Raw genomic sequence first — 26,974 nt, forward strand, 5'->3', positions numbered from 1 at the left:
CACGTATTCAAACAAATTGTTAGGAAACCGGTTAATTCATTCGTTAAAGACCTGCAGTCCAATTTTTAACAGGAATACGAATAAGTTGATAAATTATCTATTTTTTGTATTGTTTTTAAAAAATATCAATATTTTATATCAGTAAGTTTTCTGCGTGTAGAAATTAATCTTACAAAAACTACTAGTTAATTTATTACTAGTAGTTACGTGAACAGTAGACCTCATGTCCAAAAATACTTACTAAAAAATCACTTATGTAATAAATCAATACCAAAATTTCTTCTAAAACCATAAGATTTCTAAGTAGGTATTTACTTAAATACCAACATACTTAGTAATGTTAGTTTACGTAAAATTTTTTAAGATTTAAAATGAGGAATTATACAATTTGTCCAAAGGAACAATTCTTTTTTCAAACTTTCTTCCGGCAGATAGATATGATGATCTACGCTCTTGAGAACTCTAGCGGGATAAAAAGACACTATGCAACACGGTCACCATCCTGAACCGGAAACTGATAGTACAAACAAATTTACAGACAAACCAAATGACAAACGGTCTAGTTTAAATCAGATAAAATCTAGGTTTTGTAGTTCCATTTATTGATTCGCATCTTGCGTGTCGGGCGTCGCACAGTGAGAACGCGTTGGCAGAAATTCAGAAAATCAAGTATTCGCTACATTGAAAAGAGTATACTTGTATTAAAGTTAATTAAATTCGCCATAATTCCTCAGAAGTGTGTCGCCTCTGTCGCAATATTGACGGAATGAGATTACTTTAAACTTGAGCTTTCCTGCGAGTTATTCTGGAAGTTTTCGCAACCTCTTTTCAAGTTTAAAAAAACAAAAACCTATCAAGAGTTCAGATCTAAATTAATATGGATATAATATCTGTTTTAATATACATTTATTACACTACAGTAGTTATTGGTAACCTTACAGGAAATGGCATAAATTTAAATAAAAATAAACGCCTGTTTCGAATAAAATAGTTTTGTAAATTTATTAAATATCGAGTTAAATAGTTAGACGCTTTACATAATATTTATGTTGTGTATTTCAATATCTTAGCTACTAATTTTCTTCATTTCAGTGCCTGAAAGTTAGTACTGTCAGTATTCATAAAATACGATTCTAGTCACTGGCATCATATACTCTGTGATGTTGGTATTTAAATAATTCTATTTTAGTTTAGTTAACTTTCGGATAGGTTTCAATTACACTTGATTAAAATGAAATTTGATGAAAAGGGTGGAATTCCTAAAAAGCCGTCTTTCAGAACAAACATAATATTGTCAACCCTTGAATAAAAAATGACCTTTTCAAAAAATATTCCTCTGCAGTTTTCAATTGAAAAAAACCGGTTAAAGTATCGCAGATACCGTGACACGTTTATTTTAAATAATAAAAAAATGTCTCGAAAGACCTGTCATATTTGAAAGTTTGAGACCCTTACCAAAAATCGTAAAAAAATAGGTCGACCTATGCCTCTATTTTACATATCTTCTATGCGTAACAATTATAAAATAGATATCTACAACATCAGATCTATGAATTACTGAGTAAATTATTGTAGTTAAAGAAGTCACATTAAGTACCTACACCGCCGATCAGAGCACATATGGAAAAGACATAAAGGCATTGAATTATTTTAAATGCCAGTCTTAGTAAAAGGGATTTCCAACGCATAACATTTTACAAGGAGGTAAGAAAAAACGTTTCCCTGTGACTCATTAACGATCACCACACCTTCAGCAGAAGTAAAATTACAACACTAAGTAGATCACACAGCAGAGCGCTTAAGCCTTTCCAAAAATGTATTTGATTGATAACAGTACCTAGTAGAATTATTTTAAAAATATTGGTGTTGTTTTTTTATGAATATTTTAGAAGTTATTGCTGCTTTAATTTGAAAGAAAATTAGGTTTTTTTTTTGCACAGTTTGATAATGCCTTCAGAGGGCGAAACAGCTGTCACGCGTAATAATAATTACACAGCAGAATTTGTTTAAAAATAAACTGTTTTCATAAACCCAATAACAATATTATTGAATATATAAAAAATTAAAATTAAAATGGGTTCTACAAATTAAACTTAATAACAATAAATACAAACATGGCTACCGCCTGAACGAGTAGCTAATATCAAATGTAAAAAAAAAGACCGCACTGAGCCAACAATATCACCAATTGGATAACTGCAAATTAAAATTTTGTCTGGATTGGGAGGAAAAAAAATCTGAAATCTATGTGTTTTCAAATATTCGTACGGTAAGAAAGCGTTAATAAAAGCCCAGCAGGTGTTTCGGTAGTAGAACCAAGTAGCGATGACAACAGGATATTGACACAAGATTGTGAAGACTATCTGTTAGTATAGGTAAGTTGTAAATAAATTTCTCGAAAAAATAACATATAAAATGAAGTTAGCATTTTCACTAACTTCATTTATATTGTACACAGTTTTCCAATAAGAGGTGTTATTTTGATATTCAATCGTAAAAGATCAATGGTTTCGTTGCTTGTGTGGCACGTAGCGTTTCGTTGAAAGTAAACGTTGTCCAGATCAATACCATCTAATTTCAGCCATAAAAAATCATTAATTATCTCTCGATAGCGCAATCCATTCACTGTAACTGTTGCTCCAGCCTCATTTTTGAAAAAGTAAGGTCCAATGACTCCGCTGGACCATAAACCGCACCAAACAGTCACACGTTGAGGATAGAGAGGCTTTTCAACAATAATTCTTGGGTTTTCCGAGCCCCAGATGCGACAATTTTGCTTGTTGACGAAGCCACCGAGGTGGAAATGGGCCTCATCACTCAAGATGATTTGCATTTGATTCACTCAAGTGAATTTTAATAATTTCAATGCGTTGTTGAAGCGTGTATTGTTCCATTTTTATCAATGGCGTAGTTTCTACTTGTCGTCAAAAAATGACAGCTTCAAAAGTAACATCTTCCGAAATAGCGGGCTATTCAAAATAACACCTCTTATTGGAAAACCCTGAACTTATCAATTTTTGATTTTAAATTAAGTATGTGAGACGTTCGTAAGGTTTCATTTTTCTTAAATTGTCCGTACGGAAATAAGAATTCATAAACGTTTGATGTAACTGCAACCACTGATTTGATGCTAACTTTCGAGGTCGGCGGTCTCATTGTGCGTCTGTGCAGTTCTGGTAAGTTGTTCCAGTCGGTGATTATAACCAATCTCCAGTCTCCTGTAAAATAAGTTATAATCTTTCTAGGGATGTGATAAGCTACGGATTTAATAATAAATATCTGTGATCAATAATAATTATATTGAGAAAATATAAGGACAAACGAACCATAATAAGTATTTCAGGAACTGCTATTATGTTTATTTAAAGGTGTCAGTCACGTCATTATTAAACAATTAAGAAAACATTTCCATTTAATGTGGGGAAAACAGATTTCAAAATATCTCATAGAATGGAAAATCTATTATTACAATTACTTTCTCGGTGAATTGGTTTAATCGGTAATGAATCATTTTAGTCATCATAAAAACTGAAATTGGTCGGGAGTAAATAGAATCATATAAATAAGTCGTCTCAACGTGGCCTAAAACAATGTCCTTAAACGCCGAATGCTTAAGCGATTTATTTATTACATGAGAAATTAAGGTACTTGTCCATTGCAATATCTTCTATCTATCTATATATGAAGAAGGGTGTCTTTGGTGATTTGATTTTTATACAAATCTACTGTTTTTATTCAGAGATTGATGAATTTTTGCTCACTTGACCTTCAAAACAAGAGTAAGGTCACTGTCATCACATGAGATTTCGAAAAACCACGTCTATTCCCTTTTTCCACTCCTTAAAGCAGAATTTTGATACTTGGTGAAATTTTGGGACTTATGCTAGTGAACATAAAAATATTACGATTAAAAAAATATATTTTTGACCTTACATCGCTAGTTCAGTAATCGAATTCAGAGGGAACGCCGTTCCAAATCACTAAATCTATCTGCCTTTCCGTTCGTGATGTGCAATAAAAACCGCTCACATCAAATTTAAGAAAACATATTTATTTGAGAAAATAAAAGATCGACCTTCAGCGCATTCTATATACAGAGCATTTCGTACCTTTGGTTTATCTATTCAAACGAGAACGAAGCGTTCCTCTTGTAAAGGTTGTACTACGTTTTTAATGATATTGTTTATTGCCTAGGTAATATATAAGGAGATTATGGAAACAACCACTTTTATGGGCCGTTTTATTGATGTGGTTTTAATTGATCCGCAATAAAATTCTAATTATTTGTGGGATCCGTAGTATAATATAAATGCGGTTTGAATTGATCCGCAATAAAATTCTAATTATTTGTGGGATCCGTAGTATAATATAAATGTGGTTTGAATTGATCCGCAATGAAATTTTAATTATTTGTGGGATCCATAGTATCAAGATAAATTTGTAGAATTCTACAATCTTTATTTTAAATTATCAAACATGCTTTCAGATCAAGGTAGATTACTATCCACTTACCGCAACACAGTACTCACACAGATGCATGGCTTGCATGCAGCATGAACGAAACTTCAACTTCAACTAAAAATCGAATAGCTATTTATTATATTTTAGAAAAACAATAAGTTGAGTTAAACAGGGACACAGGGAATATTTATTATTGTTACTTAATTTTTGTGATTTGTGAAAAGGGTCCGAGGTTTTCGCAGGAATCTGAGGGTTAGTGTGTCTAGGAGTGAAGGATGCATGAATTCATCCCCGATCCGGTCCGCAACGCCGTTGGTGGACAGACGTATCCACTGCCAAGATCTTGACAAACCTCACCCCAAAAAAACCCAGGCACCCTTGCTAAGTCAGTAAATTTAGTGAACCACTTGGGGTGACCTATTCCCGAGAGTTTGGCGGTACCCATACCGTATGCCAAGTTAAAAGTGTTCCAGGAATGGGAAGCAGTTATTAAGGCGATGCACTACGTCGTGTAATATTTTAAATTGAGCCGCTATCAATAACAACCCTTACGTAGATAGCGATAAGGTTTAAATTTCCGCTTAACAACATCCTCCTGTTTTGATTTATGCAAGAAAAAAACATGGCCAAAAAGTGCCTTTTATTTTATTTTGTGGATGTTCAGGCATAAATATTTAATTTTTTTCGATCATTTTATAAATAATTTAATTCGCCACATTATGCAATAAAATCATAACCTAAAATGGGTTCGTAAGTAAGAGATTTTGAACTTTAAAGCAGTTTTCATAGGCCTTTACATAATTTTTTTCTGGGCTTATAAAAAGACTTATCTAAAAAATAATCGATTATTTCAAAGCCCAAGATGTATTTTACTCGCAGTATTTAATTAAAGCATCTGAAACATTTCTAGGCGACCAAATTTTCAAACCAAAAACACAAGATTTTGTATTACTACGTATGGCATCGCCTTAATAGGATAAATCGCAGACTGCCAAATCGTTTCAAGTTTTTGAATATTATTTTTAAAATGATGTTGATTTGTTTCGATGTAGATCCGGTAAGACCTACATTTCCTGCCCACGTACTTTAATATTATGTTGTTGTGTGTGGTTCTATTAAATATAATATTTATATTCTTCCCTCGTCATATCGGATAAAAATAATACCACAACTTTCGTAAAATTATCATTTGTGTCAGTTTAAAGTCGAAGCTGTCATTTGGATAGTGGCTAGACATTTTGTTTGTCGATAACTGACAAATTAAATTACTTCAGGCCGAAGAGTTACTCGTATACGACAGAATGGAATAATTAGGAACAGCTTTTGTACTTACCTATTTAGTTTCTGTAGACTGTAATCGCTACCTACCACACCAAGTCATTCACGAAAAATCTTGAAATAGATCGCAACACAGATGGGAGAGACATGAATTAAACCAAATTCATCATCCCATTTCCCTTGTCTTTTATCAAAGTCAAACTACTGAAGGGTGTTCGGCCATAACATATATTAAAGGTTGCGTAATTTGAGTTGTGTGTAGGCATTGGTGACTTGGTGTATCTGTACGAGCTTCCGGCAGCGATGTAGTTGCGAAGCGTTGAGAAATAGCCTACCCATTCTTATATCGGGTAAAGGGTGTACCTATGACATTACCGAATGTTTGAATTTCCGAGAAGTATGAGTAGTGTGTTCGCATCAACATTCGCTGCGAATTGCGAAATTTTGGCCTCCAGTCAGTGGTATACAATCCATGAGGCTCAGAAGGGTGTGCCTGCCTTAACAGACTAATGTCGCTTTTGGGAACAACTGATATAGTTTCATAGAAATCGTTGTATCATTTCTATATTGGTTAGAAATATGATCCTAACGGTGTTAGAAAGAGAAAATCTCACTCTTTATATTAAAATCTGGAAGTTATTAAATTAAATTAAAATGCACACCTTTATGAATCAAAAAGGTTCCGATCCAATTTGAAAAAAAAAATGCACAATGTTTTTACTAATTTTTAGATGAACTGATAAAAAGTGAGGTGATAATAACGTTTGTAATACATTTGTCTAATAAAATATGTGTTTTTTTCTCATTCAATCATTAATTTTAGTTACCAGAAACGTAAAGTGAGCATTTTCATTTTTATTGTTTTCATTCAAAATGTTAATGTTTAAAAATTATATGTTTATTTCTAATAATAAAATTTGAAAGCGTCATTACCTTTAAAAAAACAATGTTTACTTTTCGGATCCATTCAGAAATATTCCATTTTTTTGGATTTTATTGCCTAGCAGAAATTTTTTGACAGAAGACAGAATATGCCAGCGGCCAGGGACATAGCCTGGAACTTTTTTTATGATGGAGAATATTTGCGAATACGTGAATATATGACTTTGAGAATATTTTTTTTAGCGCCCCGAATTTTTTTACTTACAATCTGTCGCGAATCTAAAACACCTATTGCCACGATTATATTTAAAAATGTAATTACACTGTAATATTATTTTTTTTTTTTGATTTTATGGATTCTTTCGTAATCCTCTAACTAGCTAGGGCTTATAACAATACCCTTCATGTTTCTAGCTGACTAGTACTGCGGCTCATTTGGCCTTATTACTATTACCATCTGATGGTTGTATTTACTTGACTGATTTTATATTACATTAATGAGTTTTATGAGGAAAAATTCTTAACTGGATAAAAAACCTCATTATTATATAGTTGTAAGATTGGATATAACTCCTATCCTATTTCTGAGTTTAAAGAAGAATGTTTCATTGAGAATCGAAACAAATCATTGAATTTATAAGTAATCTAATGAGAAGTTTGAATTTGATGCATTTTTAGGAGGTTGTTAATCAGGCTCGATTTTACTTAAAAACAACCATAAGTCGCCTCGTTCAGTAACATGGAGCCGATTTCTCTTTCTAGTTACCAAAGTTGCTACAGCACTAAATCCACGTTCAGCTAACTAGGATGATGGGAATGCTATCATAAATCGTTGAACAATCGACCATAATCGGCTTCTGCAGCCAAAATTCTTGGAAGCCATTCTTAAATTTAATTTTCAATTTCTCATTTGTAGTCAGTTCTATTAGTTCTTCTTCTAACTGGGATGATCCTGTTGTGTTGATATTTAAAAAAGGATCAAAAACACAGTCTGGTATGTCCATGTTTAAAATATCCTGAAATTGTTCCTAGAAATCAGTGTAGAGGTTTTCCAAGTGTTGACACGAAAACAAACAAATCGTCGTTCTTGAGTGATACTGCGGAGAAATTTGGGAAGTTATTAAATTCCCGTCTGCAGATATTTCTTTTGTATAATTTTTCGTCTTAATCATGTTTAAGTCATCGCCTTGAAGTTAGAGATTGATATCATTAAACAATGTATACAGGTCTGTCAAGTACGTAATATCGCCATTTGATAAGATGGGGTCGTCACGCAATTCTGTGTCTCTGTTTCATAGGAACTCTATCATAGATCCAAACAGATTGTAAAATCGAGTCAAACAAGTACCTTTTGACAGCCAGCGCAATTCTGTGTGAAGGAGCAATCATTGGTAATGCAAAGCTGACTAAATAATCTGTCATTCAACGAGTTACTTCTGATTGTATTAAATGCTCTGATAACATATTGCGGTGATGTATGGAGGCGTTCACTCAGATCTTTTGTAACCAAATGCTGGCGATGAGTTACGCAATGCATAAAAAGCACATAAGGAACTTTATTTTTTAAGCACGCCATGAAACCTTTGTGAGGCCCTGTCATAGCCGGTGCGCCATCCGTACCAACTGCAAAAGGAATTTCTTTTTCATCACAAAACTTTTCCAATGTATTAAATATAGTTTCTCCTTTTCCCCTTTTTTAATATTTTTTTTCTAACAGTCTTTTATTAACTTCACCTGTATTTATTTATCTCTACTCATTTCACGTGAAATCGTAAGTTTTTTTTAAATTCAAATCAACAAATAAAAATTTTCATAGTATCCAATTTTCAGTTCAATTTTCATCCACTCTCGATCTACCGAAATATGATTACAATATGTACAATAACAATAATGAACCAATATTAAAGTTTACTTTGCTTTGTTAGTACGTGATTAGCGTAGGTTTTCTCTGGGTATTCTACATACTTTCCCCTTGAAAGTCTGAAAAGTTCACAAGGGGTCGTTATCGCCCACGTTGAGAACCTATGGTGTAATGCATAGACAATAGAATAAGAATATATTATTCGTAAATCGGTAAGCAATGTTTTCTCTCATTTGTCAACATTATCCACAATCATCAATAATCATAAAAAGGCCCTTTAAGGCTACCTAATACCTCCCTGGCTACCTATCTAGACGAAATATCGTTAATTAGTTATGGGAACAGTAGGCTTTAACTGCTCCCAACCGTCTGGAGCCAGTGAGACAATGGCATCCCAGATTGGAGTATGTTGTGAGGTTGAAGGTAGTGTGTAGGGGAATGTAGGAAAAATGTTGGGAAGTGCCTGGCTATTCAGATCTGGTCACCAAACACGGCCAAAGACATTTTAAGCAAATTTTCAAATCTGAATGGTGGTCTTACAACAGGGCGATACTGAGATTATCTTCCACTCCGGAATATGCCAGAAATAATATACTATATATTATTTCAAATCAGTAAATAAACTAATCAAATAACATTTACTTGCTAGTCAAGAGTCTTAACCTTCGACCACGGAGGCCGTTAAGACAAGAAATCATATAATAGGTAAAATTTTATTTATTTATACATCTGTATATACGCCTAAAAATTCTTTTACATAAAAGTGATACATGATGCAGTATACATAGTAGAAAATCTGTATTATAAAGGAGATACTGACAGAATAGATGTAATCCATTGTAAGTTGGTACAAAATGTGTATTTTTACATCTATTTACTTTAATTGTAAAAAAAATGTGATTACAAGTATAATGAGAAAATATAAAGAAATAATTGAAAAAAACACTTAGTCCAAAGAAACGTTATTATCTCAATAACAATTCTTTTCAAACTTTCTAGTTTTTCTTTACCTTTTTTGTAGGTACCATAATATAGAAAAGCTCAGTTAAAATTAGCGACCTAGTCAATGTTAGCTATCTGATCAAAGTAAGACTTCCTACGTCACATCTGCCCTGATGATGGACACTGCAATGCTGTCCGAAATGTTGGCTAATACCCGAAAAATAAATCACTATAAAAGTAAGACTGGCTTGAATAATTAAGTAGCTGCGACAGACAGATGAAATACCAAACGGTCGAGTTAAAACAGAACATAGCTACACTCAACCAATAATCTATGGGAAGTTTTTTTTTGGAATATAGTTAAAAGTTACTTTCACATTTTTTGGTAATAACATTTATGAAGCAATGCAGGAAGGTGAAACTGTTTTGAAAATCGTGTTTTCTTAAAGCTGTTGAATTTTGTAACCTCAAGAATAAAAAGAATAAGTCGGCCATCAATGATACATTATCCCCTCATTCAATGTCACAAGGTAAAATGTAGTATTATTCAACTATGTAGTTAACTTATTTAATATCATCACATAATATTTACAACGGCCGAGCAGTAGGAGGACATCCGACCTTACAAGATGACTTAACTGCGACGTAGGTCAGATGTCATTATTATTTTATTGTGTTGATACCATTAAGGAAAAGGGGGTTCATACAGGGCCGGTAGGTAGTAGGTAGTAAGTATTAGCAGTAAGTAGGTAGTAGGTAGTAGATAGTAGATAGTAAGAAGTAGCAGTAAGTAGGTACTAAGTAGTAGAAGTAAGCAGGTAGTAAGTAGTAGTAGTAAGTAGGTAGTAGGTAGTAAGTAGTAGACTGCACAGCGTAGGTAGTAGGTGGTAGTAGGTAGTAGGTAGTAAATTTATATTGTAGAAAGGAACAAAGTAACCGCAAGCGGCGTTTCGCCCCATCAGCTGTTGTTTCATTCCTTTGCTATAATTCGAAACTCGGTTTCAGCTCGCAAATGTATTCGCGCCATTACACAATGTCGAAAAACACGTGCACTTCCCATCTTTGACCTTGAGTTAGGTACAATATGGATATATAATTTTAGGAAAATATGTTCTCCATGCTGTGCAGTTAGTATTTCACGACTTTGGAAGGAGTAACATTCAAAACATGCTGATTTGAACACATTAATTTAAAAAATCATAAATACTAACTGAAGTCCCGTCGTTGCCCGGACTTTACGCAGAGTTTTAGAAATCAGATGTAGACAGAATGTTCCTCTTATTTTGAACTTCAAGTGTGAAAAATTTCACCAAAAAGTTCTGCTTTAAAGGATAGGAAAAGGATGGGCTGGTTTTTAGAAATCCCGTGTAGACATTCACCTACCTCTTGTTTTGAAAATCAAGTGTGCAAAACTCCTAATAAAATTATAGATGAAATAAAACAATATTTTTTGTTTAAAACCACGAATTTTTATTAATTTTAAGACCGACCGGTTTCGCTTCACTCGAGCATCGTCAGGGTACAAAATTAAACTAATCAATAATACAAAATGTGTCATTATATATATACATACAGAAGGAGAGAGAAAGTAAAACCAAAATGAAACAACAATATATTAAAAGAAAACGATTAGTGTATATAAATATTATAATAATAGAGAATAGGCATTAATAATTGTAAGGTGATTAAGGGATACTGGGAATTTTACAGTTTACAGGGAATATTCCCAGTATTGGGCTTTTTGACAAATCTAATTGATTATTCAGAATTAAACTTTTGGTTTTAATGGCTTTCTTTATTTCTAGTGCTTCTAAATATTGTTTTATTTAATTAAAATTTTAAACCACAAAGTGATTGCTTTCTACGAAAATATAAAATTATAGATTTCTGTAAAAAATAAAATCATGCAAAGTTGTGGTATTATGTGATATGTTACGTAGGCAAAGTTACGAAGCAAACTACAGGGTTTTCCAATAAGAGGTGTTATTTTGAATAGCCCGCTATTTCGGTAGATGTTACTTTTGAAGCTGGCATTTTTTGACATTTGATAAGTAGAAACTACGCCATTGATAAAATGGAACGATACACGCTTCAACAACGCATTGAAATTATTAAAATTCACTTGAGTGAATCAAATGCATATCATCTTGAGTGATGAGGCCCATTTCCACCTCGGTGGCTTCGTCAACAAGCAAAATTGTCGCATCTGGGGCTCGGAAAACCCAAGAGTTATTGTTGAAAAGCCTATCTATCCTCAACGTGTGACTGTTTGGTGCGGTTTATGGTCCGGCGGAGTCATTGGACCTTACTTTTTCGAAAATAAGGCTGGAGCAACAATTACGGTGAATGGATCGCTATCGAGAGATGATTAATGATTTTTTATGGCCGGAATTGGATGGTATTCATTTGGAAAACGTTTGCTTTCAACAAAACGGCGCTACGTGCCACACAAGTAACAATACCATTGATCTTTTACGATTGAATATCAAAATAACACCTCTTATTGGAAAATCCTGTATAAGCCAATTCCTCGCCTACATAGTTTAGCAAACGAATATACAAATAATATCGACATTTTTAAATAACAAATTCGATGTTTAAAATATACTTAAACAAATCTTATATGTAAAAAATTTACTTCTGAAAATGTTTAGATTACATATATATATTTTTAATTTTATCTAATTGTAAACCATATGAAACAACTGTTTATTAACTGACCTTTGTGTAAAAATTTGTAACCATATGTACCCAACGTAAAAACCCCATGGTCGTATAAAAGAGTAATCGAAAAAGATTAATGAAAAATTAACCTTTTTATAAAAAAAAAATAATTACAGTCAAGCCGCAAGAATTATTTTTTTGTTAATAAAACGAATCTTCATTTAATTATCAATGATAATTCTAGACCCTCCAGTGTCGATGCATACAGCGTTTGTTAGTACATATACATTTTTACACCCAATAACAAATACATAAAACAAAAATAACAGTAGGTACATTAAAAAAAAAAACAATTTGAAATAATATTTTTTCGTGTTGCCGGATCTGAAGAGAAACAAAAGTAAAAACTTTATTTTTGTTATTTGCTTTTGGGGTGTTATGCCGTGTTGCGCTAACTCCTTCTTTAGCCAACGTTTCGGACAGCATTGCAGTGTACATCATCAGGGCAGATGTGTTATTTTTGTAAATGTAAAATATGTATCTATAATTCACTATCACAGGGCTGTTTCATTATGAATATGCATTATAATTAGCCTGGAAGCGAACAAATCAAATACACCCTAAAACCAGTTCGCCGAGAGCTTATATGAAGAAATTTGAATTGAATAAGAGGGGAGAAAGTCCTGAATACTATGAGGGAAATAATGAAGGGGGGGCACAGACTACTGCTAACATTCCTCATGCATGCTCATAACATAGCCGCTATAATTATACTGTACCTATATAATGATAGCGACGACGTGAGGAAGTGAGATATATCACTGGACGTCAAAATGACGTATACAATTTTTTACGCCAAATAATCTCAGGAATCGCCGGTCAAAATCCTTCGGGAACATACTGTACGCATGTATAAGATAAATATAGATATTACATTTATTTATTTATTTATTTATTTACGGACAAATAGTCCATTAACAACATATTAATTACACGAATAAGTTTTATAAACAGAGATGACAGTGAAAGGAGAGCATATATAAATGAGGAGCGAAGACAATAACAATGACAATAATAATATAAAATAAAGAATGGGAGATAATAATAAGTCAAAGCATGAAGATGGTTCAAAGGGCATTAGAAATTAGACATTGCGTATTGACTGTCGAAAGTCATTTAGGCATATACCACAAAATTCAATGCTTTGACTTGACAGTGAGTTGACAAGTCTCGACATTCTGGACAAAGGAGAATGGTATCCATAATTGGTAGAATGTTGATTGACGAACAGCAATTCATTATTTCGGAGTCTACGGGAAGGGATGTTGAATTGGATAAGTTGCAACAAAGCAGGTGAGTCTGTAATACCATTGATAATCTTGAATATGCAAATCAGATCAGTGTCCCTTCTACATATTATAATTAATTTATGACATATAAACTATACAAAAAAAATCCATTTGAACCGACCGATTTTACCCTGCTAGGAGCAGGTATATTAAATATAATTTGACTGTGACTTACAATTTTAAAAATAATTGAAAAAAACAGAATTTTATTATTAATTAAGCAAAATTACGTTGAAGGCAAGATTTACTGACAATCATTGAATGGAATGTTATTTATATAATATTCTATTACATTGAATGAACTAGCTGACCTCTGTAATTCTCAAGGATTATTATCTCATAGCCCACGAGAAGATTGGCAGGAAGTACGAACATCGACATTTGTTACTTGGGACCTGGAACTATAAATACCTGTACCCATTTATGCCGGTAAGAATTGTGACTTTTCGACGAATGTTACTTTACTGAGATTTTTGACATTGATTCCACTTCAAACCATACATTTGTATGCTTTAAAATTTTCAGTCAGTTCGTCACCACAAAGCCTGACAAAACGGCTTTGGAATTTCAAACCCATTTATTTATTTATTGCATCTCACTATACATAAAACACGTACATTTTTCACATAAAAATCAACCTCACTAGGAGTAAGCCTGTATCGAGGTTATTTGATTTTTTTATTTATGCCCGTAAGATTGATGATTTTTCCACAAATGCTTCTTTACTTAGGTTTTGTTATATATTTCAGTTGAGAACCCAATTCTTAATATGATTCTAAAATTTCCGTACATTCGGCTCCATAGAGCCTAACAAAACCAAGTCTTCCCATTTATTTATTCATTTACGCCCATCTGACTTTTACATAAAACAAGAATAAATTAATTACATTACATGGTGCATTCAAATTAACAAAATAATAATATTTTTATTCCCAGCTGCATGAATTGGATTTGCAATTCAATTTATCCATTTTGGCATTACGGCCCGTAAGTATGTTAATTTTTGATTGATTAAAAATAGATTCCACTTCAAACCATAATTATTAGTATTACTGGAAAATTTTAGCCCGTTCGGCGCCACAGAGCATGAGAAAACGGCTTTGGAATTTCCAACCGAAGTCTTATGTTTATGACCAAAAAAAAACAATCCATAGATAAAAATTATGATTTTTCGAGAAATGCTACTTTACTGAAAATTTTGTCATTGATTCCACTTATTATCATAATTATTTTTAAGTGTAAAAAAGCTGTACTGCTAAATAACCAAACATAGCGACCCACTTGGGGTGACCTATGTTGGTTTTCCAATAAATGGTTACCGGGGCTGCGGTACCCAAACCAGCTTCCCAAATTGAAACTCAACCGTTGGCAATTTACTTCGAAAATAAACTTATAAACCTTACGACCCTGTCGATAATTATTTCAACTTTTGGATTTAGCTATAACTTTGTGGTTATCCATTATAAATAATTGAAATAGTGTACATTGTTTGAACCACCATATTTTTACGTTCCTGAGAAAGGAACTTCCAGTTGTTTCGAAACGTGTTGGCATATAAAAAAAAATATGTTGTTCAAACAAAGTAACATTGTTTCATTTATTTAATTATTTTAATGTTTATATGACAAAAATGAAAAAATAATGTGTTTACACTTGCCACAAATACCGAAGCTTCAAACCAAAAGGCACGTATAACATGTGTCGTAATGCGTTATTTGCTATGAGATTTTCACCGCTTTTCCATACTGAAGTCAGATGGTTGCCGTGAGGAAAAGTTTTAATAAGGCTTTTTGAATTGCGAGATGGATTGAAAAATCTTTTTATACACTTAATAATAATCCCTCATTTTCAGAGATCTTACAAGATAAATAATCTTTATTGCTATTGGTTTACTTGAGTGACATGTTTTCGCACTTGAATGAGTTTACAAAACCATAATAAAAATAATTTACTAATGAAAGACAAAGCCAATGTTTTCATCAAGAAGCTTGGTATTCGGATTATTCGCTTTGAACAATACAATTTTGATGAATTTATTTTAACTTCTAATTATATTAACAAAAATATGAACTATGAAGATCCTGTTGTTGATCGCGTATTGAAGAGCTTGAAAATATGATTAGGCTAAATGAAAATTCAGTTACTGGAATATCTTCCAGGTGATAACGATGATTTCTCACAAAGATGGTTTCTCAATGCATTCGAGGAAAATGTTGTTGCAGATGCCAAATAATTATCAACTCTATACTCTACGACTATAATTTTTATCTCAAGATTTAGATAAATTTTTGGCTTACACGACAATGTGAATACGGAAGTTTAGTAACGGATGGTTTGAAAACATTAATCTCATTTGAGAATTCTTACTTCTGTGAAAAGGGCTTCTTGTCTGTGGTGGCTTTAAAAACTAGATACAGAAATCGTCTATTATCATTTGAAAATAATTTACTTATGAGTACATTCTAGACGGAAGGAAAATGGATGTTAGTCATAGCGTCAAATACCTGGGACATATTATCACAGACGATCTGAAAGACATAGAGGATATGGAAAGACAATGAAGAGCGATATCTGTTATGGCAGGTATGCTGTCAAGGCGTTTTCACTTTTACAGTACAAACGTCAAAAGGATATTATTCAAAGCATTCTGTAGATTACACTGCATCCCAATGGCATAAGCTAAAAGTCGCTTTCTATAATACTTATCGGTTATCGCAAACTATTCCGCTTACCGAGATACTGCAGCACTACGGAAATGTTCCTGGAGGGACGAGTGCACTCTTTCAGAGCGCGCTTCTCTGCCACCACGTGGGAAGCTTATGGCGCAGACTACGCCAATCAAATAACACTATCATCACTGCCATGGTTGCCTGGATGGAGTCCCCCTGATGGCCTTCTGGAGATGGGGATGTTCAAATATCCTCCATAAACAGCTGCTATTTCACATTTTTCACTTCTATTCCGCATTGCCTATCTGTGTATTCTTATTATTTTAAAATATGGAATGTATTGCATTGCACTACCCCTGCATACATTCTGGAATAAATTCTTATTATTATAAATATCGATCCACATACAGGAAACCTTTCAAGGGAAAAACAAACTCAACGTTGCATTGATTAATTAATCAACACATCTATCATGTATTAGTTTACTAAGAAGTAAGTTTGTAACACTTAATTATAACTTGAAATTCATTATTCAATAAAAGGATTTTTCATATACCTACGTTATTTTTTTTTGTACAGATTGTGACCCCCGCGACCCCCAAGTTGTGAAACAATGTATTAGGTTAATGGGAGGTTAGGAAAGGAAATATTTTTAATAAAATAATATTTTGAAACTTGATTTCACAATTTTAAGTGATAAATAATAAAAACAATTTCTGAATTGCATAATTTATTTGACTGATATAGACACTAATGCCTTATACATTTAATAATACAATAAATATTCTACGAAAGATTCACAATATAAACTACGAAATTCTAACACATGTTTATTGTCAACAATAATTGTCTTTGGGAGCACATTATCACACAGTAAATACTGCCTTAAAACTTTATAAATATTCTTCCGGAAGTAACACATTGCCTTGCAGTAAAGACATTAATATATATTTTTAATAACATTTCAAATTTCATTTCGATGGATAAACAATTTGGCAACCATGAATAAAAGGCAAATAAAATTTACATAATATCTCCCTCCTGTAGGTCCCTAATAATTTCATGACCATTTTCATGAATTAATTATTGTTAAAAGTATATTTAACATTTTTCATTTCATTTTTATTTGTAAAGTAGGGGACAAAATTATTTTTTTAAATTTGTGCAATGGTTGGGTAAACTTTTTTTTATAAGAAAGACAAACATCTCTGGCTACGAATAACCTGACAATATTTGAATTCGTCCAACTACCAACATAATAAGTGGAAATTGTCGCTTCTGCAAAGATTAAGGACATGGCTAGACAGAGGATTGAACCGGCGACGCCTGGGTGCGAACCCGACGCTTTGGACCGCTCCACCAACTAACCAAACAAATATTTTATTTTGAATAACAGTACTGCGAGTGTGATAATGTCTTAATCATCTAAACATTTTAACAAACACATTTAAAATTTCTTCATGCGCGAATATCACTTAATTCTAATGTATATCGACATATACATACATACTTTAACCCATACAACATGCACAATTTATTTAAATATAGCGCAAAATATTGATAATCCATATTTTAATTGGTTTTAATTAAATCGCAACCAAAATAATCCCTCGGTTATATGCTTGTATTGTACTTGCATACTGTCATATTTGTAACCTGACACTACTTCAACTTGAGCCCCGTCGATCAAACTTCATGGCTTTGAAATCCATGTGACTGGTACGAGAGTAGATCTGCCGGGTTGTTCCAGATAGGGCTGCAGAGAGAAGATTGCCCTGATGATAGCCTCACAACAGCGATACAATAATATTTTGTATTTAACCTTTACAACGCTGGCTGTTTCAATGCAATCTATACCATCGCTTTGACACAATGTATGTGTTTTAGTGAAACATCATGGATCACGTATCAGACACCCGTGTAGGGGGATAGCCGTCGATGGATCACATATGCAACAGCGGCGTTTATGAGGTTAAAAGAATATCCTCACTATATACCTTTATTATGGATATAATCAGAATATAAATCAATCAAATGTGTTGTACAAGCTTTGGATGAACTCCAAAATATTATTAAACACATTCAAATCCATACAAAACGAACTACATAATTCGATTTCAATTAAATAAAATGTAGAACTAATTGACGATTTTCATCAGTCAGATCATTCATAAATCTAATAGAAACTTTGATTCAATAAAAGGAATCTCAAAAACCTAAATATGTATAACACAATTAACTTAATTATATAAAATGTTAATAAATTAACAAAGTTCAAAGGCAACCCATCTTACAACACTTAAAAGCACTATTATATAATTTCAACAAACATTTAGACTTTTAACCTCGGTACCACTGACGTCAGAATCATTTCTTGAGAAGTTACTAAAATTATAAGACTAAATGTGGACTTTTATTTATCACATTGGCACAATATTGACAAATATTTTATTCTCAAAACTGCAGCGAAATTAATTTTGTTTTATATATTGAACATTTTTCACAGACTGGCTGTGCATAATTCATAAAAAAAATAATACGGTTCTTAAAGAAATTTTATCACGGTTTATAATATGTATATAGTAAATACAAATTAATATAACAACAATTATCCTGATCATTCTCAATGAAATTGAAACAGATCAATGATTTATCATTACATTGTTTTGTGCATTTCACAATAAAGATACCTTTATAAATACCTATCTTAAATTAAAACTAAAACATGGTTGATCTGTGATGTAATAAAAAATGTGTGCTTAATTGAATCAGAATGCAGAAATCATAGAATAAAGAACACTAGAAGTGCCTTCCACGCAGATTTAAATTGAAACCAATGTTGTCATTGGTCTCTCTAACACTTCCTTGACATTGTATTTCGCCATACCATTTGAATTTCATCTGCATGTATGAAATTTAACTCTTGGTTAATTAATTTCACTTTTGTTTTCGTGAATGAATGCAAAATTTTGGAAGTGGAAATTAACCCACTTCCCGACATCCGACCAAGCTCAAACTCAGCAGATAGAGTTGTTGTCAACGACAATGCATTCTATAAACTTTTTTTCAAATTGGATGAAATGTTGGTGAAACTAGTTCGTGCCGTTCATTGCGTAGCACCGTGACGGAAAGTCGAAACTGATTCATTACATAAAAATAGATGTTTTATAGTTCAAAAACAATATTTTTACAGGTTAATATTTATTTTTAAATTTAACCGGTTGTATTACCGTTATTACTCATTTTTCTCAATACATTCTGTGTCCGTGGTTCCATGTTTAACCATTTCCACAGTATGTAGCTGAAATGTCAATAAAAACAGTTATGAGTGGAAAGGTAGGTATTTATACAGGTTTATTATAAAAGTAAAATTTCAACATGTAACAATGAGATATAATTTTTAGAAAGCCACAACAGTTTATAAACACCTAGAAAATTTAACTATGTATAATAAACTTGTACTTAATCTATAAATTTGGACTATGCGAAGATGGCGGTAGAGACTTTACTCTCATTTTTACTTTTAATCCACTATTCTTGTTTGATGCAACACTAACCAATACTTATAGTGATTACTCTAAAGTAAGGAGTGCGCTAATTTAGCTTACACAACCTCAAGTATTGTCTGGCAACCTCTTGGAATAATATATGTTTTATATTAAAATATGAGCTAATCTGCAAACACTTTTGGAATATTCAAGAGAACAATAAGTTAGTATTGAAATTAAGTGATGGTGACAGAATATATAAATATGTATTTATAAATATTTTATTGTAACTGATATGTTTTTATGACAGCGAAAACTGTGCGCTTTCATGTTATGCAGAAGGAATGTTATCATTTATCATGATAGTGGACAAAATACTTTTTGTTAACAAAAACAAAAACAGAATTATTAAATGTCATGGAATGAGTTAACGTCTGGTTATTCATGTTATACACCGACAAGAAAATTAGAAAAAAGCATTTTTCAACCAAACGGGAATCACTTTTAAATTAAACTCGATCCCAGATTTTAAATTTTCATTTCAAGGGCTATAAATCCAGTTAAACGATTACAAAGCTGGTTTAAAGACCATAAATAGAAGTCATCGCATCTGCAGCATGAAACATAATGTACCTATATGTTTTAGTGAAACTTCATGGATGACATATGCAACATCCGCATATGGAGATAGCTGCCGATGGAACACATATACGACTGCTGTGTTTCTACTTAGTAATTGGTTGATAATTTAATAATTCCGTATAAATGTCATCAAGTAAAAACACAAACATAAAATTACATAGTTAAAACAGGAATACCTATAAAGGAAAAGTAGCTTTTAAATTTGTAGCTAGTATCGTAAATTCAAATGAAAATACGATGAGAGTTGAATGTAAATTAATACTAGACATTAATACTCTACTATTTACGTTGTGGAGACGACTAGTTTACATGAATATCTGGGAATCAGCATGACACGGTAGATCTAGAGTGAAGGGTTTATAGGCCCAGTACGACTCCTCCAGGCACGGGGAGGTTGGAGTGTTCACCGGTCAGGAAGCTGTCCACAGCGCGGGCGGCCTGGCGACCCTCGCTGATGGCCCACACCACCAGGGACTGGCCTCGGCGGCAATCTAAATAACAAAACAAACAAAAAAACAAGTAAAATCAATAAAATTGGAAAGAGAAACATCAGTGAGATATCTAAGGCGAAGGACCGTAGCACAACTTCATCATTTTCGTAATGCATTGTTATGTTTTTGATTATTATTTGCTTTGAGTGGCTGCGTTCGTTCATTACCAACAACACCCCCTTCCACCATTTTATTTATTTAAATATTTTGTTAATACATTAGCAGTATTTTTTTATAAAACATTATTTGGTAATGTTAGCCTCACTGGAAGCTTACATGCGCCGAGGCCCCAATTTGAAGTCAAAATATGTACCTATGTAAATAAAAGGGACTGTATTGAAATGAAGTTAAATTAAACTAGCCCCTCTACAGTAATGGTTCGCCTAGCGTTCTTTGACTCAGGTATATGAAAATACATAATTGTAAATAATGTCAGCTCAGGCTCCCGTGGGTAGCTTCGTCGAGAGTGTAGAAGAGGGATTCAAGAATTCGTAAACAGAAAAAGTTGAACATTTTAGCAAATTTCTTATCTTAGCGCTAAATTATGTATTTTAATTGCAACATTTTTGTAAATTTTTCTAATATGAGCGCTTATCAAACATTTCCTATTTAATAATGGGCAAAAAGTAAGACACAAATAAAATATATAATTTTACCTCCAGCAGCAAAGACGTTGTTGATTTCAGTGGAATACATGTTTGATTTCAGGGTTTCAATGTTGCTTCGGCTGTCCAAAGGAAGTTCTGAAAATAAAATTAAAAATTATACTCTTATTTCATGAATACATGTTGTGAATACATATTATAATATTTGTAAATAAAAGATTTTCTTTTTAGATTCTATAATGTTTGTAATGATTGTAATTTTAAAAGAACACGTAAGTGGAATATTTTCTAAAATTGATGGAAAATGTAATTTACCCAGTTCATTAGCGACATATCTCTCAGGGCCAAGGAATCCCATGGCTAGGAGCACCAGGTCTGCCTTGAACACCTTCTGTGTCCCCTCCAACTCCTTCATCTCCCACCTTCCTCCTGCCCCCTTGGTCCATTCCACCTGCACGGCACTTACTCCGCAAATGTTACCAGCACCTGGAAAATAATCAATTTTATTCAGTGTTGCTAGTGTTTCAATTGGTAAAAAGGGTACCAGTTTAGTTCCTTTCTAAAGTCACATAATAAAATAGAAGTTTAAATAGTTTCATTTATGAATGAACTAAAAAATAAGTAGACAGTATAATATAATCAATACCTTTTTATATAAATGCCTAGACACTGACTCCTCCAGCGACAGAAATGTGAATCTTCTTCTAAATCACATATTTAGAGTTTATTTCTTATTTATAACTTTTACAAATGTAATTCCTTTTTTTATAATGGCTTTGAAGTTATTAGGTATAAGAACTCGAGCAAATAAATAAACACGCGCCAAGTAAAAAATTAAGTTTAAATAAGATAAGGCGGCCATCTTGAATTTTAGTATCTACGCAAAAATAGGAGGGGTTTGATAGAACACCAAATTTTCATGAATATTGGTTTGATGTTAAAATTGAATTATGAAAAAATGTTTAAACTCAATTTTATTTTTACAATAAGGATAATTACCATCATCCAGGAACTCCTTGGTGAGGGTGGAGTATTTTCTGGGGTCATTTCCGAACTTGACTCTCACTTCTTCATGGCCGTACTCAACACGGAATGTTCTGGGCCACTGAGGCCATGGGTTGTCCTGCCCCCTCTTGGGCTTGGGTTCGGGCAGGATCTCAAATGTTGTGATGGACTTTGCACCCTGTCGCAGGGATGTAGCGATGCAATCACACCTGAAATAATGACAAATTTGTAAATATAATATGGTTAGTAAAACTATATGTATTAAAATCAGATAACAAGATACACAAAGCTTACACCTAAAACACTCATGCAGTATATTGCAGAGGTACAAGGACTGGCATCTCTTGTCAATATTAATAAGCTAATAATCTATTTTGGTATGTTTCTGTAATAAGTAAGGTAAATAATATAGAATACACTTTGACAGATGTTTGATTTTAGTGTAAAAAATATTCAGAAAGGTAGGCCCGACCCATAGGTATTCAAATTGATAGACTTGCCCCCTAACATGAAATCTGGGTATCATTTCAACGAGCTGGGGGCAAACCACGTGACCATATTTTTGGCACCAGGAGGATTCGAGAATGCTTTGAATAAACTAAGATATCATTGGTATGTTGACTACCTAAGAGCGCACATTGAAATAAATAACATTGGTAACATAACATGACATAACATAACAGTGAGAATACATAATACATATAGGGTTTTCCAATAAGAGGTGTTATGTGTATTTAATTCCGGCCATAAAATGAGTTTTTATGGCCGGAATTGGATGGTATTGATCTGGACAACGTTTACTTTCAACAAGACGGCGCTACGTGCCACACAAGTAACGAAACCATTGATCTTTTACGGGAAAAGTTTCCAGACCGTGTTCTCGAAGAGGTGATCACAATTGGCCACCGAGATCTTGTGATTTAACACCTTGCGACTTCTTCCTTTGGGGCCATGTGAAAGAGAAGGTCTACGCCAACAGCCTAGCGTCGATTCAAGATCTCAAAGATGGAATTCGTGAGGCTATCGAGGACATAAGGCAGCCACTTTGCGATTTGGTTATGGAAAATTTCATGAAAAGGATATATGGTCCTGTAGGCGTGGTCGTGGTGGTCATTTGACTGATGTTATTTTTCACTCTTAACGGCATACCTTCCTCTTTATAATGAAATAAACATTCGATCATTCATATTAAAAAATGGCATTTTTCTTTGAATATCAAAATAACACCTCTTATTGGAAAACCCGGTATGATAAAAAAATACGTCAGGTTATATTAGGTTTATTGATTGTTCATTCTTGTTGTTTGCTTTTCTTCACCGGTCTCTTTTGTTATGGAATCTTTTTAACTACAGTGAAAGAACAGCTTACTACAGTTTATGAAGTTCCCACTATACTATAATATGAATAAATCAACCAGCTATTCTGGGGAAACCACTTATGGTAGATTACATACTATTTTCATAAATATATAAACACATTATCTGGTAAGACGGTAAAATTTACAGAAATATACTTTTGCAAAGAGCAAGTAAGTTATTACGAAAATAGGATCAGCTGACGCACAGCAAAAAATTTGCATCGGCGAAAAGAAAATAAGAAGTTTGGTTTTTTCGGTCCCTTGAAGACTGAATTTGAAAAATAGCCCGCTATAGAATTTTTTTATGGTCCCTTGGAAAATTTATTTGAAAAAAAAGAGTTTTTGTAAAAAATCAATCAAAAAAATTTACTTATAGAATATTAGAGCAATCTACAGAATGAGATTTGTTACCCGGTATCTCCTCCACCAATGACGAGGACGTGTTTGTCCTTGGCGCTAAGGATGGGATTGGTGCTGGGACGTCCCTTCTGCCTCTTCTGCCAGTCCTCCAGGAACTCCATGGCGAAGTAGATCCCGTTCAGCTCCCTCCCCTTCAGGGGCAGGTCTCGGGGCCACGTGGCCCCCATGCACAGGACTACGGCCGAGTACCTAAAATAAAATGTTCAATTTATAATCATTTTTGTCATGAGTTTTAGAGGCAGAGATGAGTTGTTCCCGTGAGAAGGGCTTCATACAGTTCACTCTACTCTTCACAGTTCAATTCGACTCTCGTGAGCTAATGCAAAGTAGTGATATTTTTCACATGTAGCCTAACTTACAAAATCTATACAGGGGCAATCTATGTAATTAAACATACTAATTTCAGTTGTCTGTGATGATGTGCATTAGCGTGAAATTATCCACCTTCAATGAACTCAAATTTGCTTTGAATTTAAGTGTCATTCTCAAAATTGAAATCAGTTGAATGAAGAACTCAGACAGGCAATAAAGTACCTACTATTAATATGTATAAAAAAGTAGTTTATTGGGACTTTTCCTGTATTATTTATTTCTTATTTATGATGTATTATTTTTCATTAAAAAAAAAATATATATATTTTAACAGAAAGTATTTATCAAAATTGGAATTATAATATCCCGTGATTAATAGCAGTGTTAGTAATAGTAGTTTTAACATAAAATTATTTTAATTTATTGTCTCCTTCAAAATTGGAATTATAATATCCCATGATGTTTTACATAAAATTACTATCATGTCGGAATTTACACAATGCAACATGTTATTAACATTTACATAAAGAAATGTACAAACTTACTCATTAGCTAATTCCTTTGCAGAGATATCCTTTCCGACATTGATGTTAGTTTTGAAGACAATCCCTTCCTGCCTCATGAGCTCCACTCGCCGAGCCACTACTTCCTTGGACAGCTTCATAGAAGGAATGCCGTACTGCAGCAGGCCACCGATGCTGTCATTGCGCTCAAATACTGTCACCAAGTATCCAGCCTGGAAAATAATTCCATCACAGTCAGTAAAGCAATTTGGCTGATTTTGATGAAAAATAAAACAGCTAGTGACATCTGTGTTTGAATTATGTAATTAAAAGTATTGATTGAAACTGTCACCAAGTAACCAGCCTGAAAAATATGTGAGAAAAATTGGTCTTATTCTGTTGCAAAAGAAAAAGCTAGTGCCATCTGTGTTTCAGTAATTGAACTACTGATTGAGGCTAATAGAATATCCTTACCTTGTTGAGTTGATGAGCGCAAGCCATTCCTGCTGGGCCAGAGCCGACAATACCAACTGTCTTTCCATTGCGGTTTGTGGGAATCTGAAATAGATACATAAATATGTATTATAAGTTATAAAAATTGGATTCTAACAAGGTACAAACAAGCGCATTATAATATATAAAAAGAAACAAACCTCCGGAAGAATCCATCCATTTTCAAAAGCATTGTCAATGATGGCACATTCAATGTTCTTGATTGTTACGGGGGGTTCAGAAATGCCAAGAACACAAGCTCCTTCACATGGAGCAGGACAAACGCGACCGGTGAATTCTAAAAATTATAAAAATATTATTATCTTTAAACCTACATGTTGAACTAATTTTAAGTATTTCATTAAATCTACCCTACTCTGGTGGTCCAACCATTTATCGAATAAGAAAAAAACACAATATTTTTTGAAAAAAAAAAAATCTTGATTCTCGGTCCGTCAGCATTTGGTCAAATGCCTATGACAGTATGCTTGACAGCTAATCAAATACCCCAAATTAAAATTTTACCAATCGGTGATGGGCCAAAATCTTATTCGGTGGTCAGTAATAATATCTGAAGTAGAAAAAGTTTTTAAAAAAGGCAGATTTGATGATAATGTCAAATGTAACGGGGATTCAAGCAATTGGACCACAAGATGCTGATAAACGAGATATAGAGGTCAAATCTCCGCCAAATTTGTATAAAGATGAAAAAAAATTTAGAAATTATTCATTACAAGACTATACGTCAACAAGAAAAGGTTATGCACGACAATCTTGCTGTAGTGTTTGGTGATTTAGGTTCGGGTTCTACCGAACATAACCGAACGCTACCAACGGCCTCCGATTATATTGTCGGGTGGCGAGGAGCTCATTCTCTCGGCCTTTAGGCAACTTTTTACTTGTATTGTCAGTTTATTATATTCCGAATTAAACAACGTCCGTATATAAGAATCTATGACTTAATAATATATATTACCAGATCCCTTCCTCGTTAGAATACTGGAGATTAAGGGCCCAGTATTCTATCCTATAAAACAACGATACGTTACACTTGCACAATCTTGAACGACAATATGGAAATCTTGACAGAAATATATTGTCATAAAAAGTTGCTCGTTTACCAGAGCCTTCAGCATCTCTAAGTGTTATATACCTGGGAAGTTGTTGGTCTGCAGCAACTGCTTCAGGGCCTCTTTCCAGTTTCCTTGGAAGATCAGATCGTTCCACTTGGGGATGATGTTGCCCAGGGGACAGCCGTGGATGGACTGGCAGAAGGGCACTCCGCAGTCCATACAGCGGGCAGCCTGCATTCGGAGCCCCCGCCTGACATGTGGTTTATCATACACCTCGTCCCAGTCCTTCAGTCGCTTTTCGGCCGCACGGTACACCACTGTCTCGCGCGGGTACTTCATGAAGCCACTGAAAATAAATTGAATTTGAAACACAATATGAAATTTTATGGGGATACTTCCATGGTTTATGCAAACCTATAAACACACAATATTTCAAAAATGTGTAGAACAGTTTATTTACCCGAATAGTGTAAAAAAACA

At 33.5% G+C, this 26,974-nt stretch overlaps 1 protein-coding gene across 1 annotated transcript in view; it reads right to left on the bottom strand.

Annotated features, from left to right (window-relative positions):
• Nucleotides 1–16,797: 16,797 nt before the first annotated feature.
• LOC149426826 (uncharacterized) overlaps nt 16,798–26,974 on the bottom strand; it is a 106,145-nt gene continuing 95,968 nt past the window's right edge. Inside the window, exons 35-43 of the mRNA XM_089633484.1 lie at nt 26,575–26,840; nt 25,583–25,719; nt 25,404–25,487; nt 24,972–25,162; nt 24,106–24,303; nt 22,332–22,546; nt 21,648–21,818; nt 21,384–21,470; nt 16,798–20,727 (exon numbers count right to left, since the gene is read on the bottom strand). Of these exons, the coding sequence (XP_089489610.1) occupies nt 20,594–20,727; nt 21,384–21,470; nt 21,648–21,818; nt 22,332–22,546; nt 24,106–24,303; nt 24,972–25,162; nt 25,404–25,487; nt 25,583–25,719; nt 26,575–26,840 (1,483 nt within the window). The 3' untranslated portion in view covers nt 16,798–20,593. The remainder of the gene's footprint in view (nt 20,728–21,383; nt 21,471–21,647; nt 21,819–22,331; nt 22,547–24,105; nt 24,304–24,971; nt 25,163–25,403; nt 25,488–25,582; nt 25,720–26,574; nt 26,841–26,974) is intronic.

Source organism: Hesperophylax consimilis, chromosome 1 (assembly GCF_061612785.1).
Source record: "Hesperophylax consimilis isolate HC1 chromosome 1, BYU_Hcon_1.0, whole genome shotgun sequence".
In the NCBI taxonomy this organism is placed as follows: Eukaryota; Metazoa; Arthropoda; class Insecta; order Trichoptera; family Limnephilidae; genus Hesperophylax; species Hesperophylax consimilis.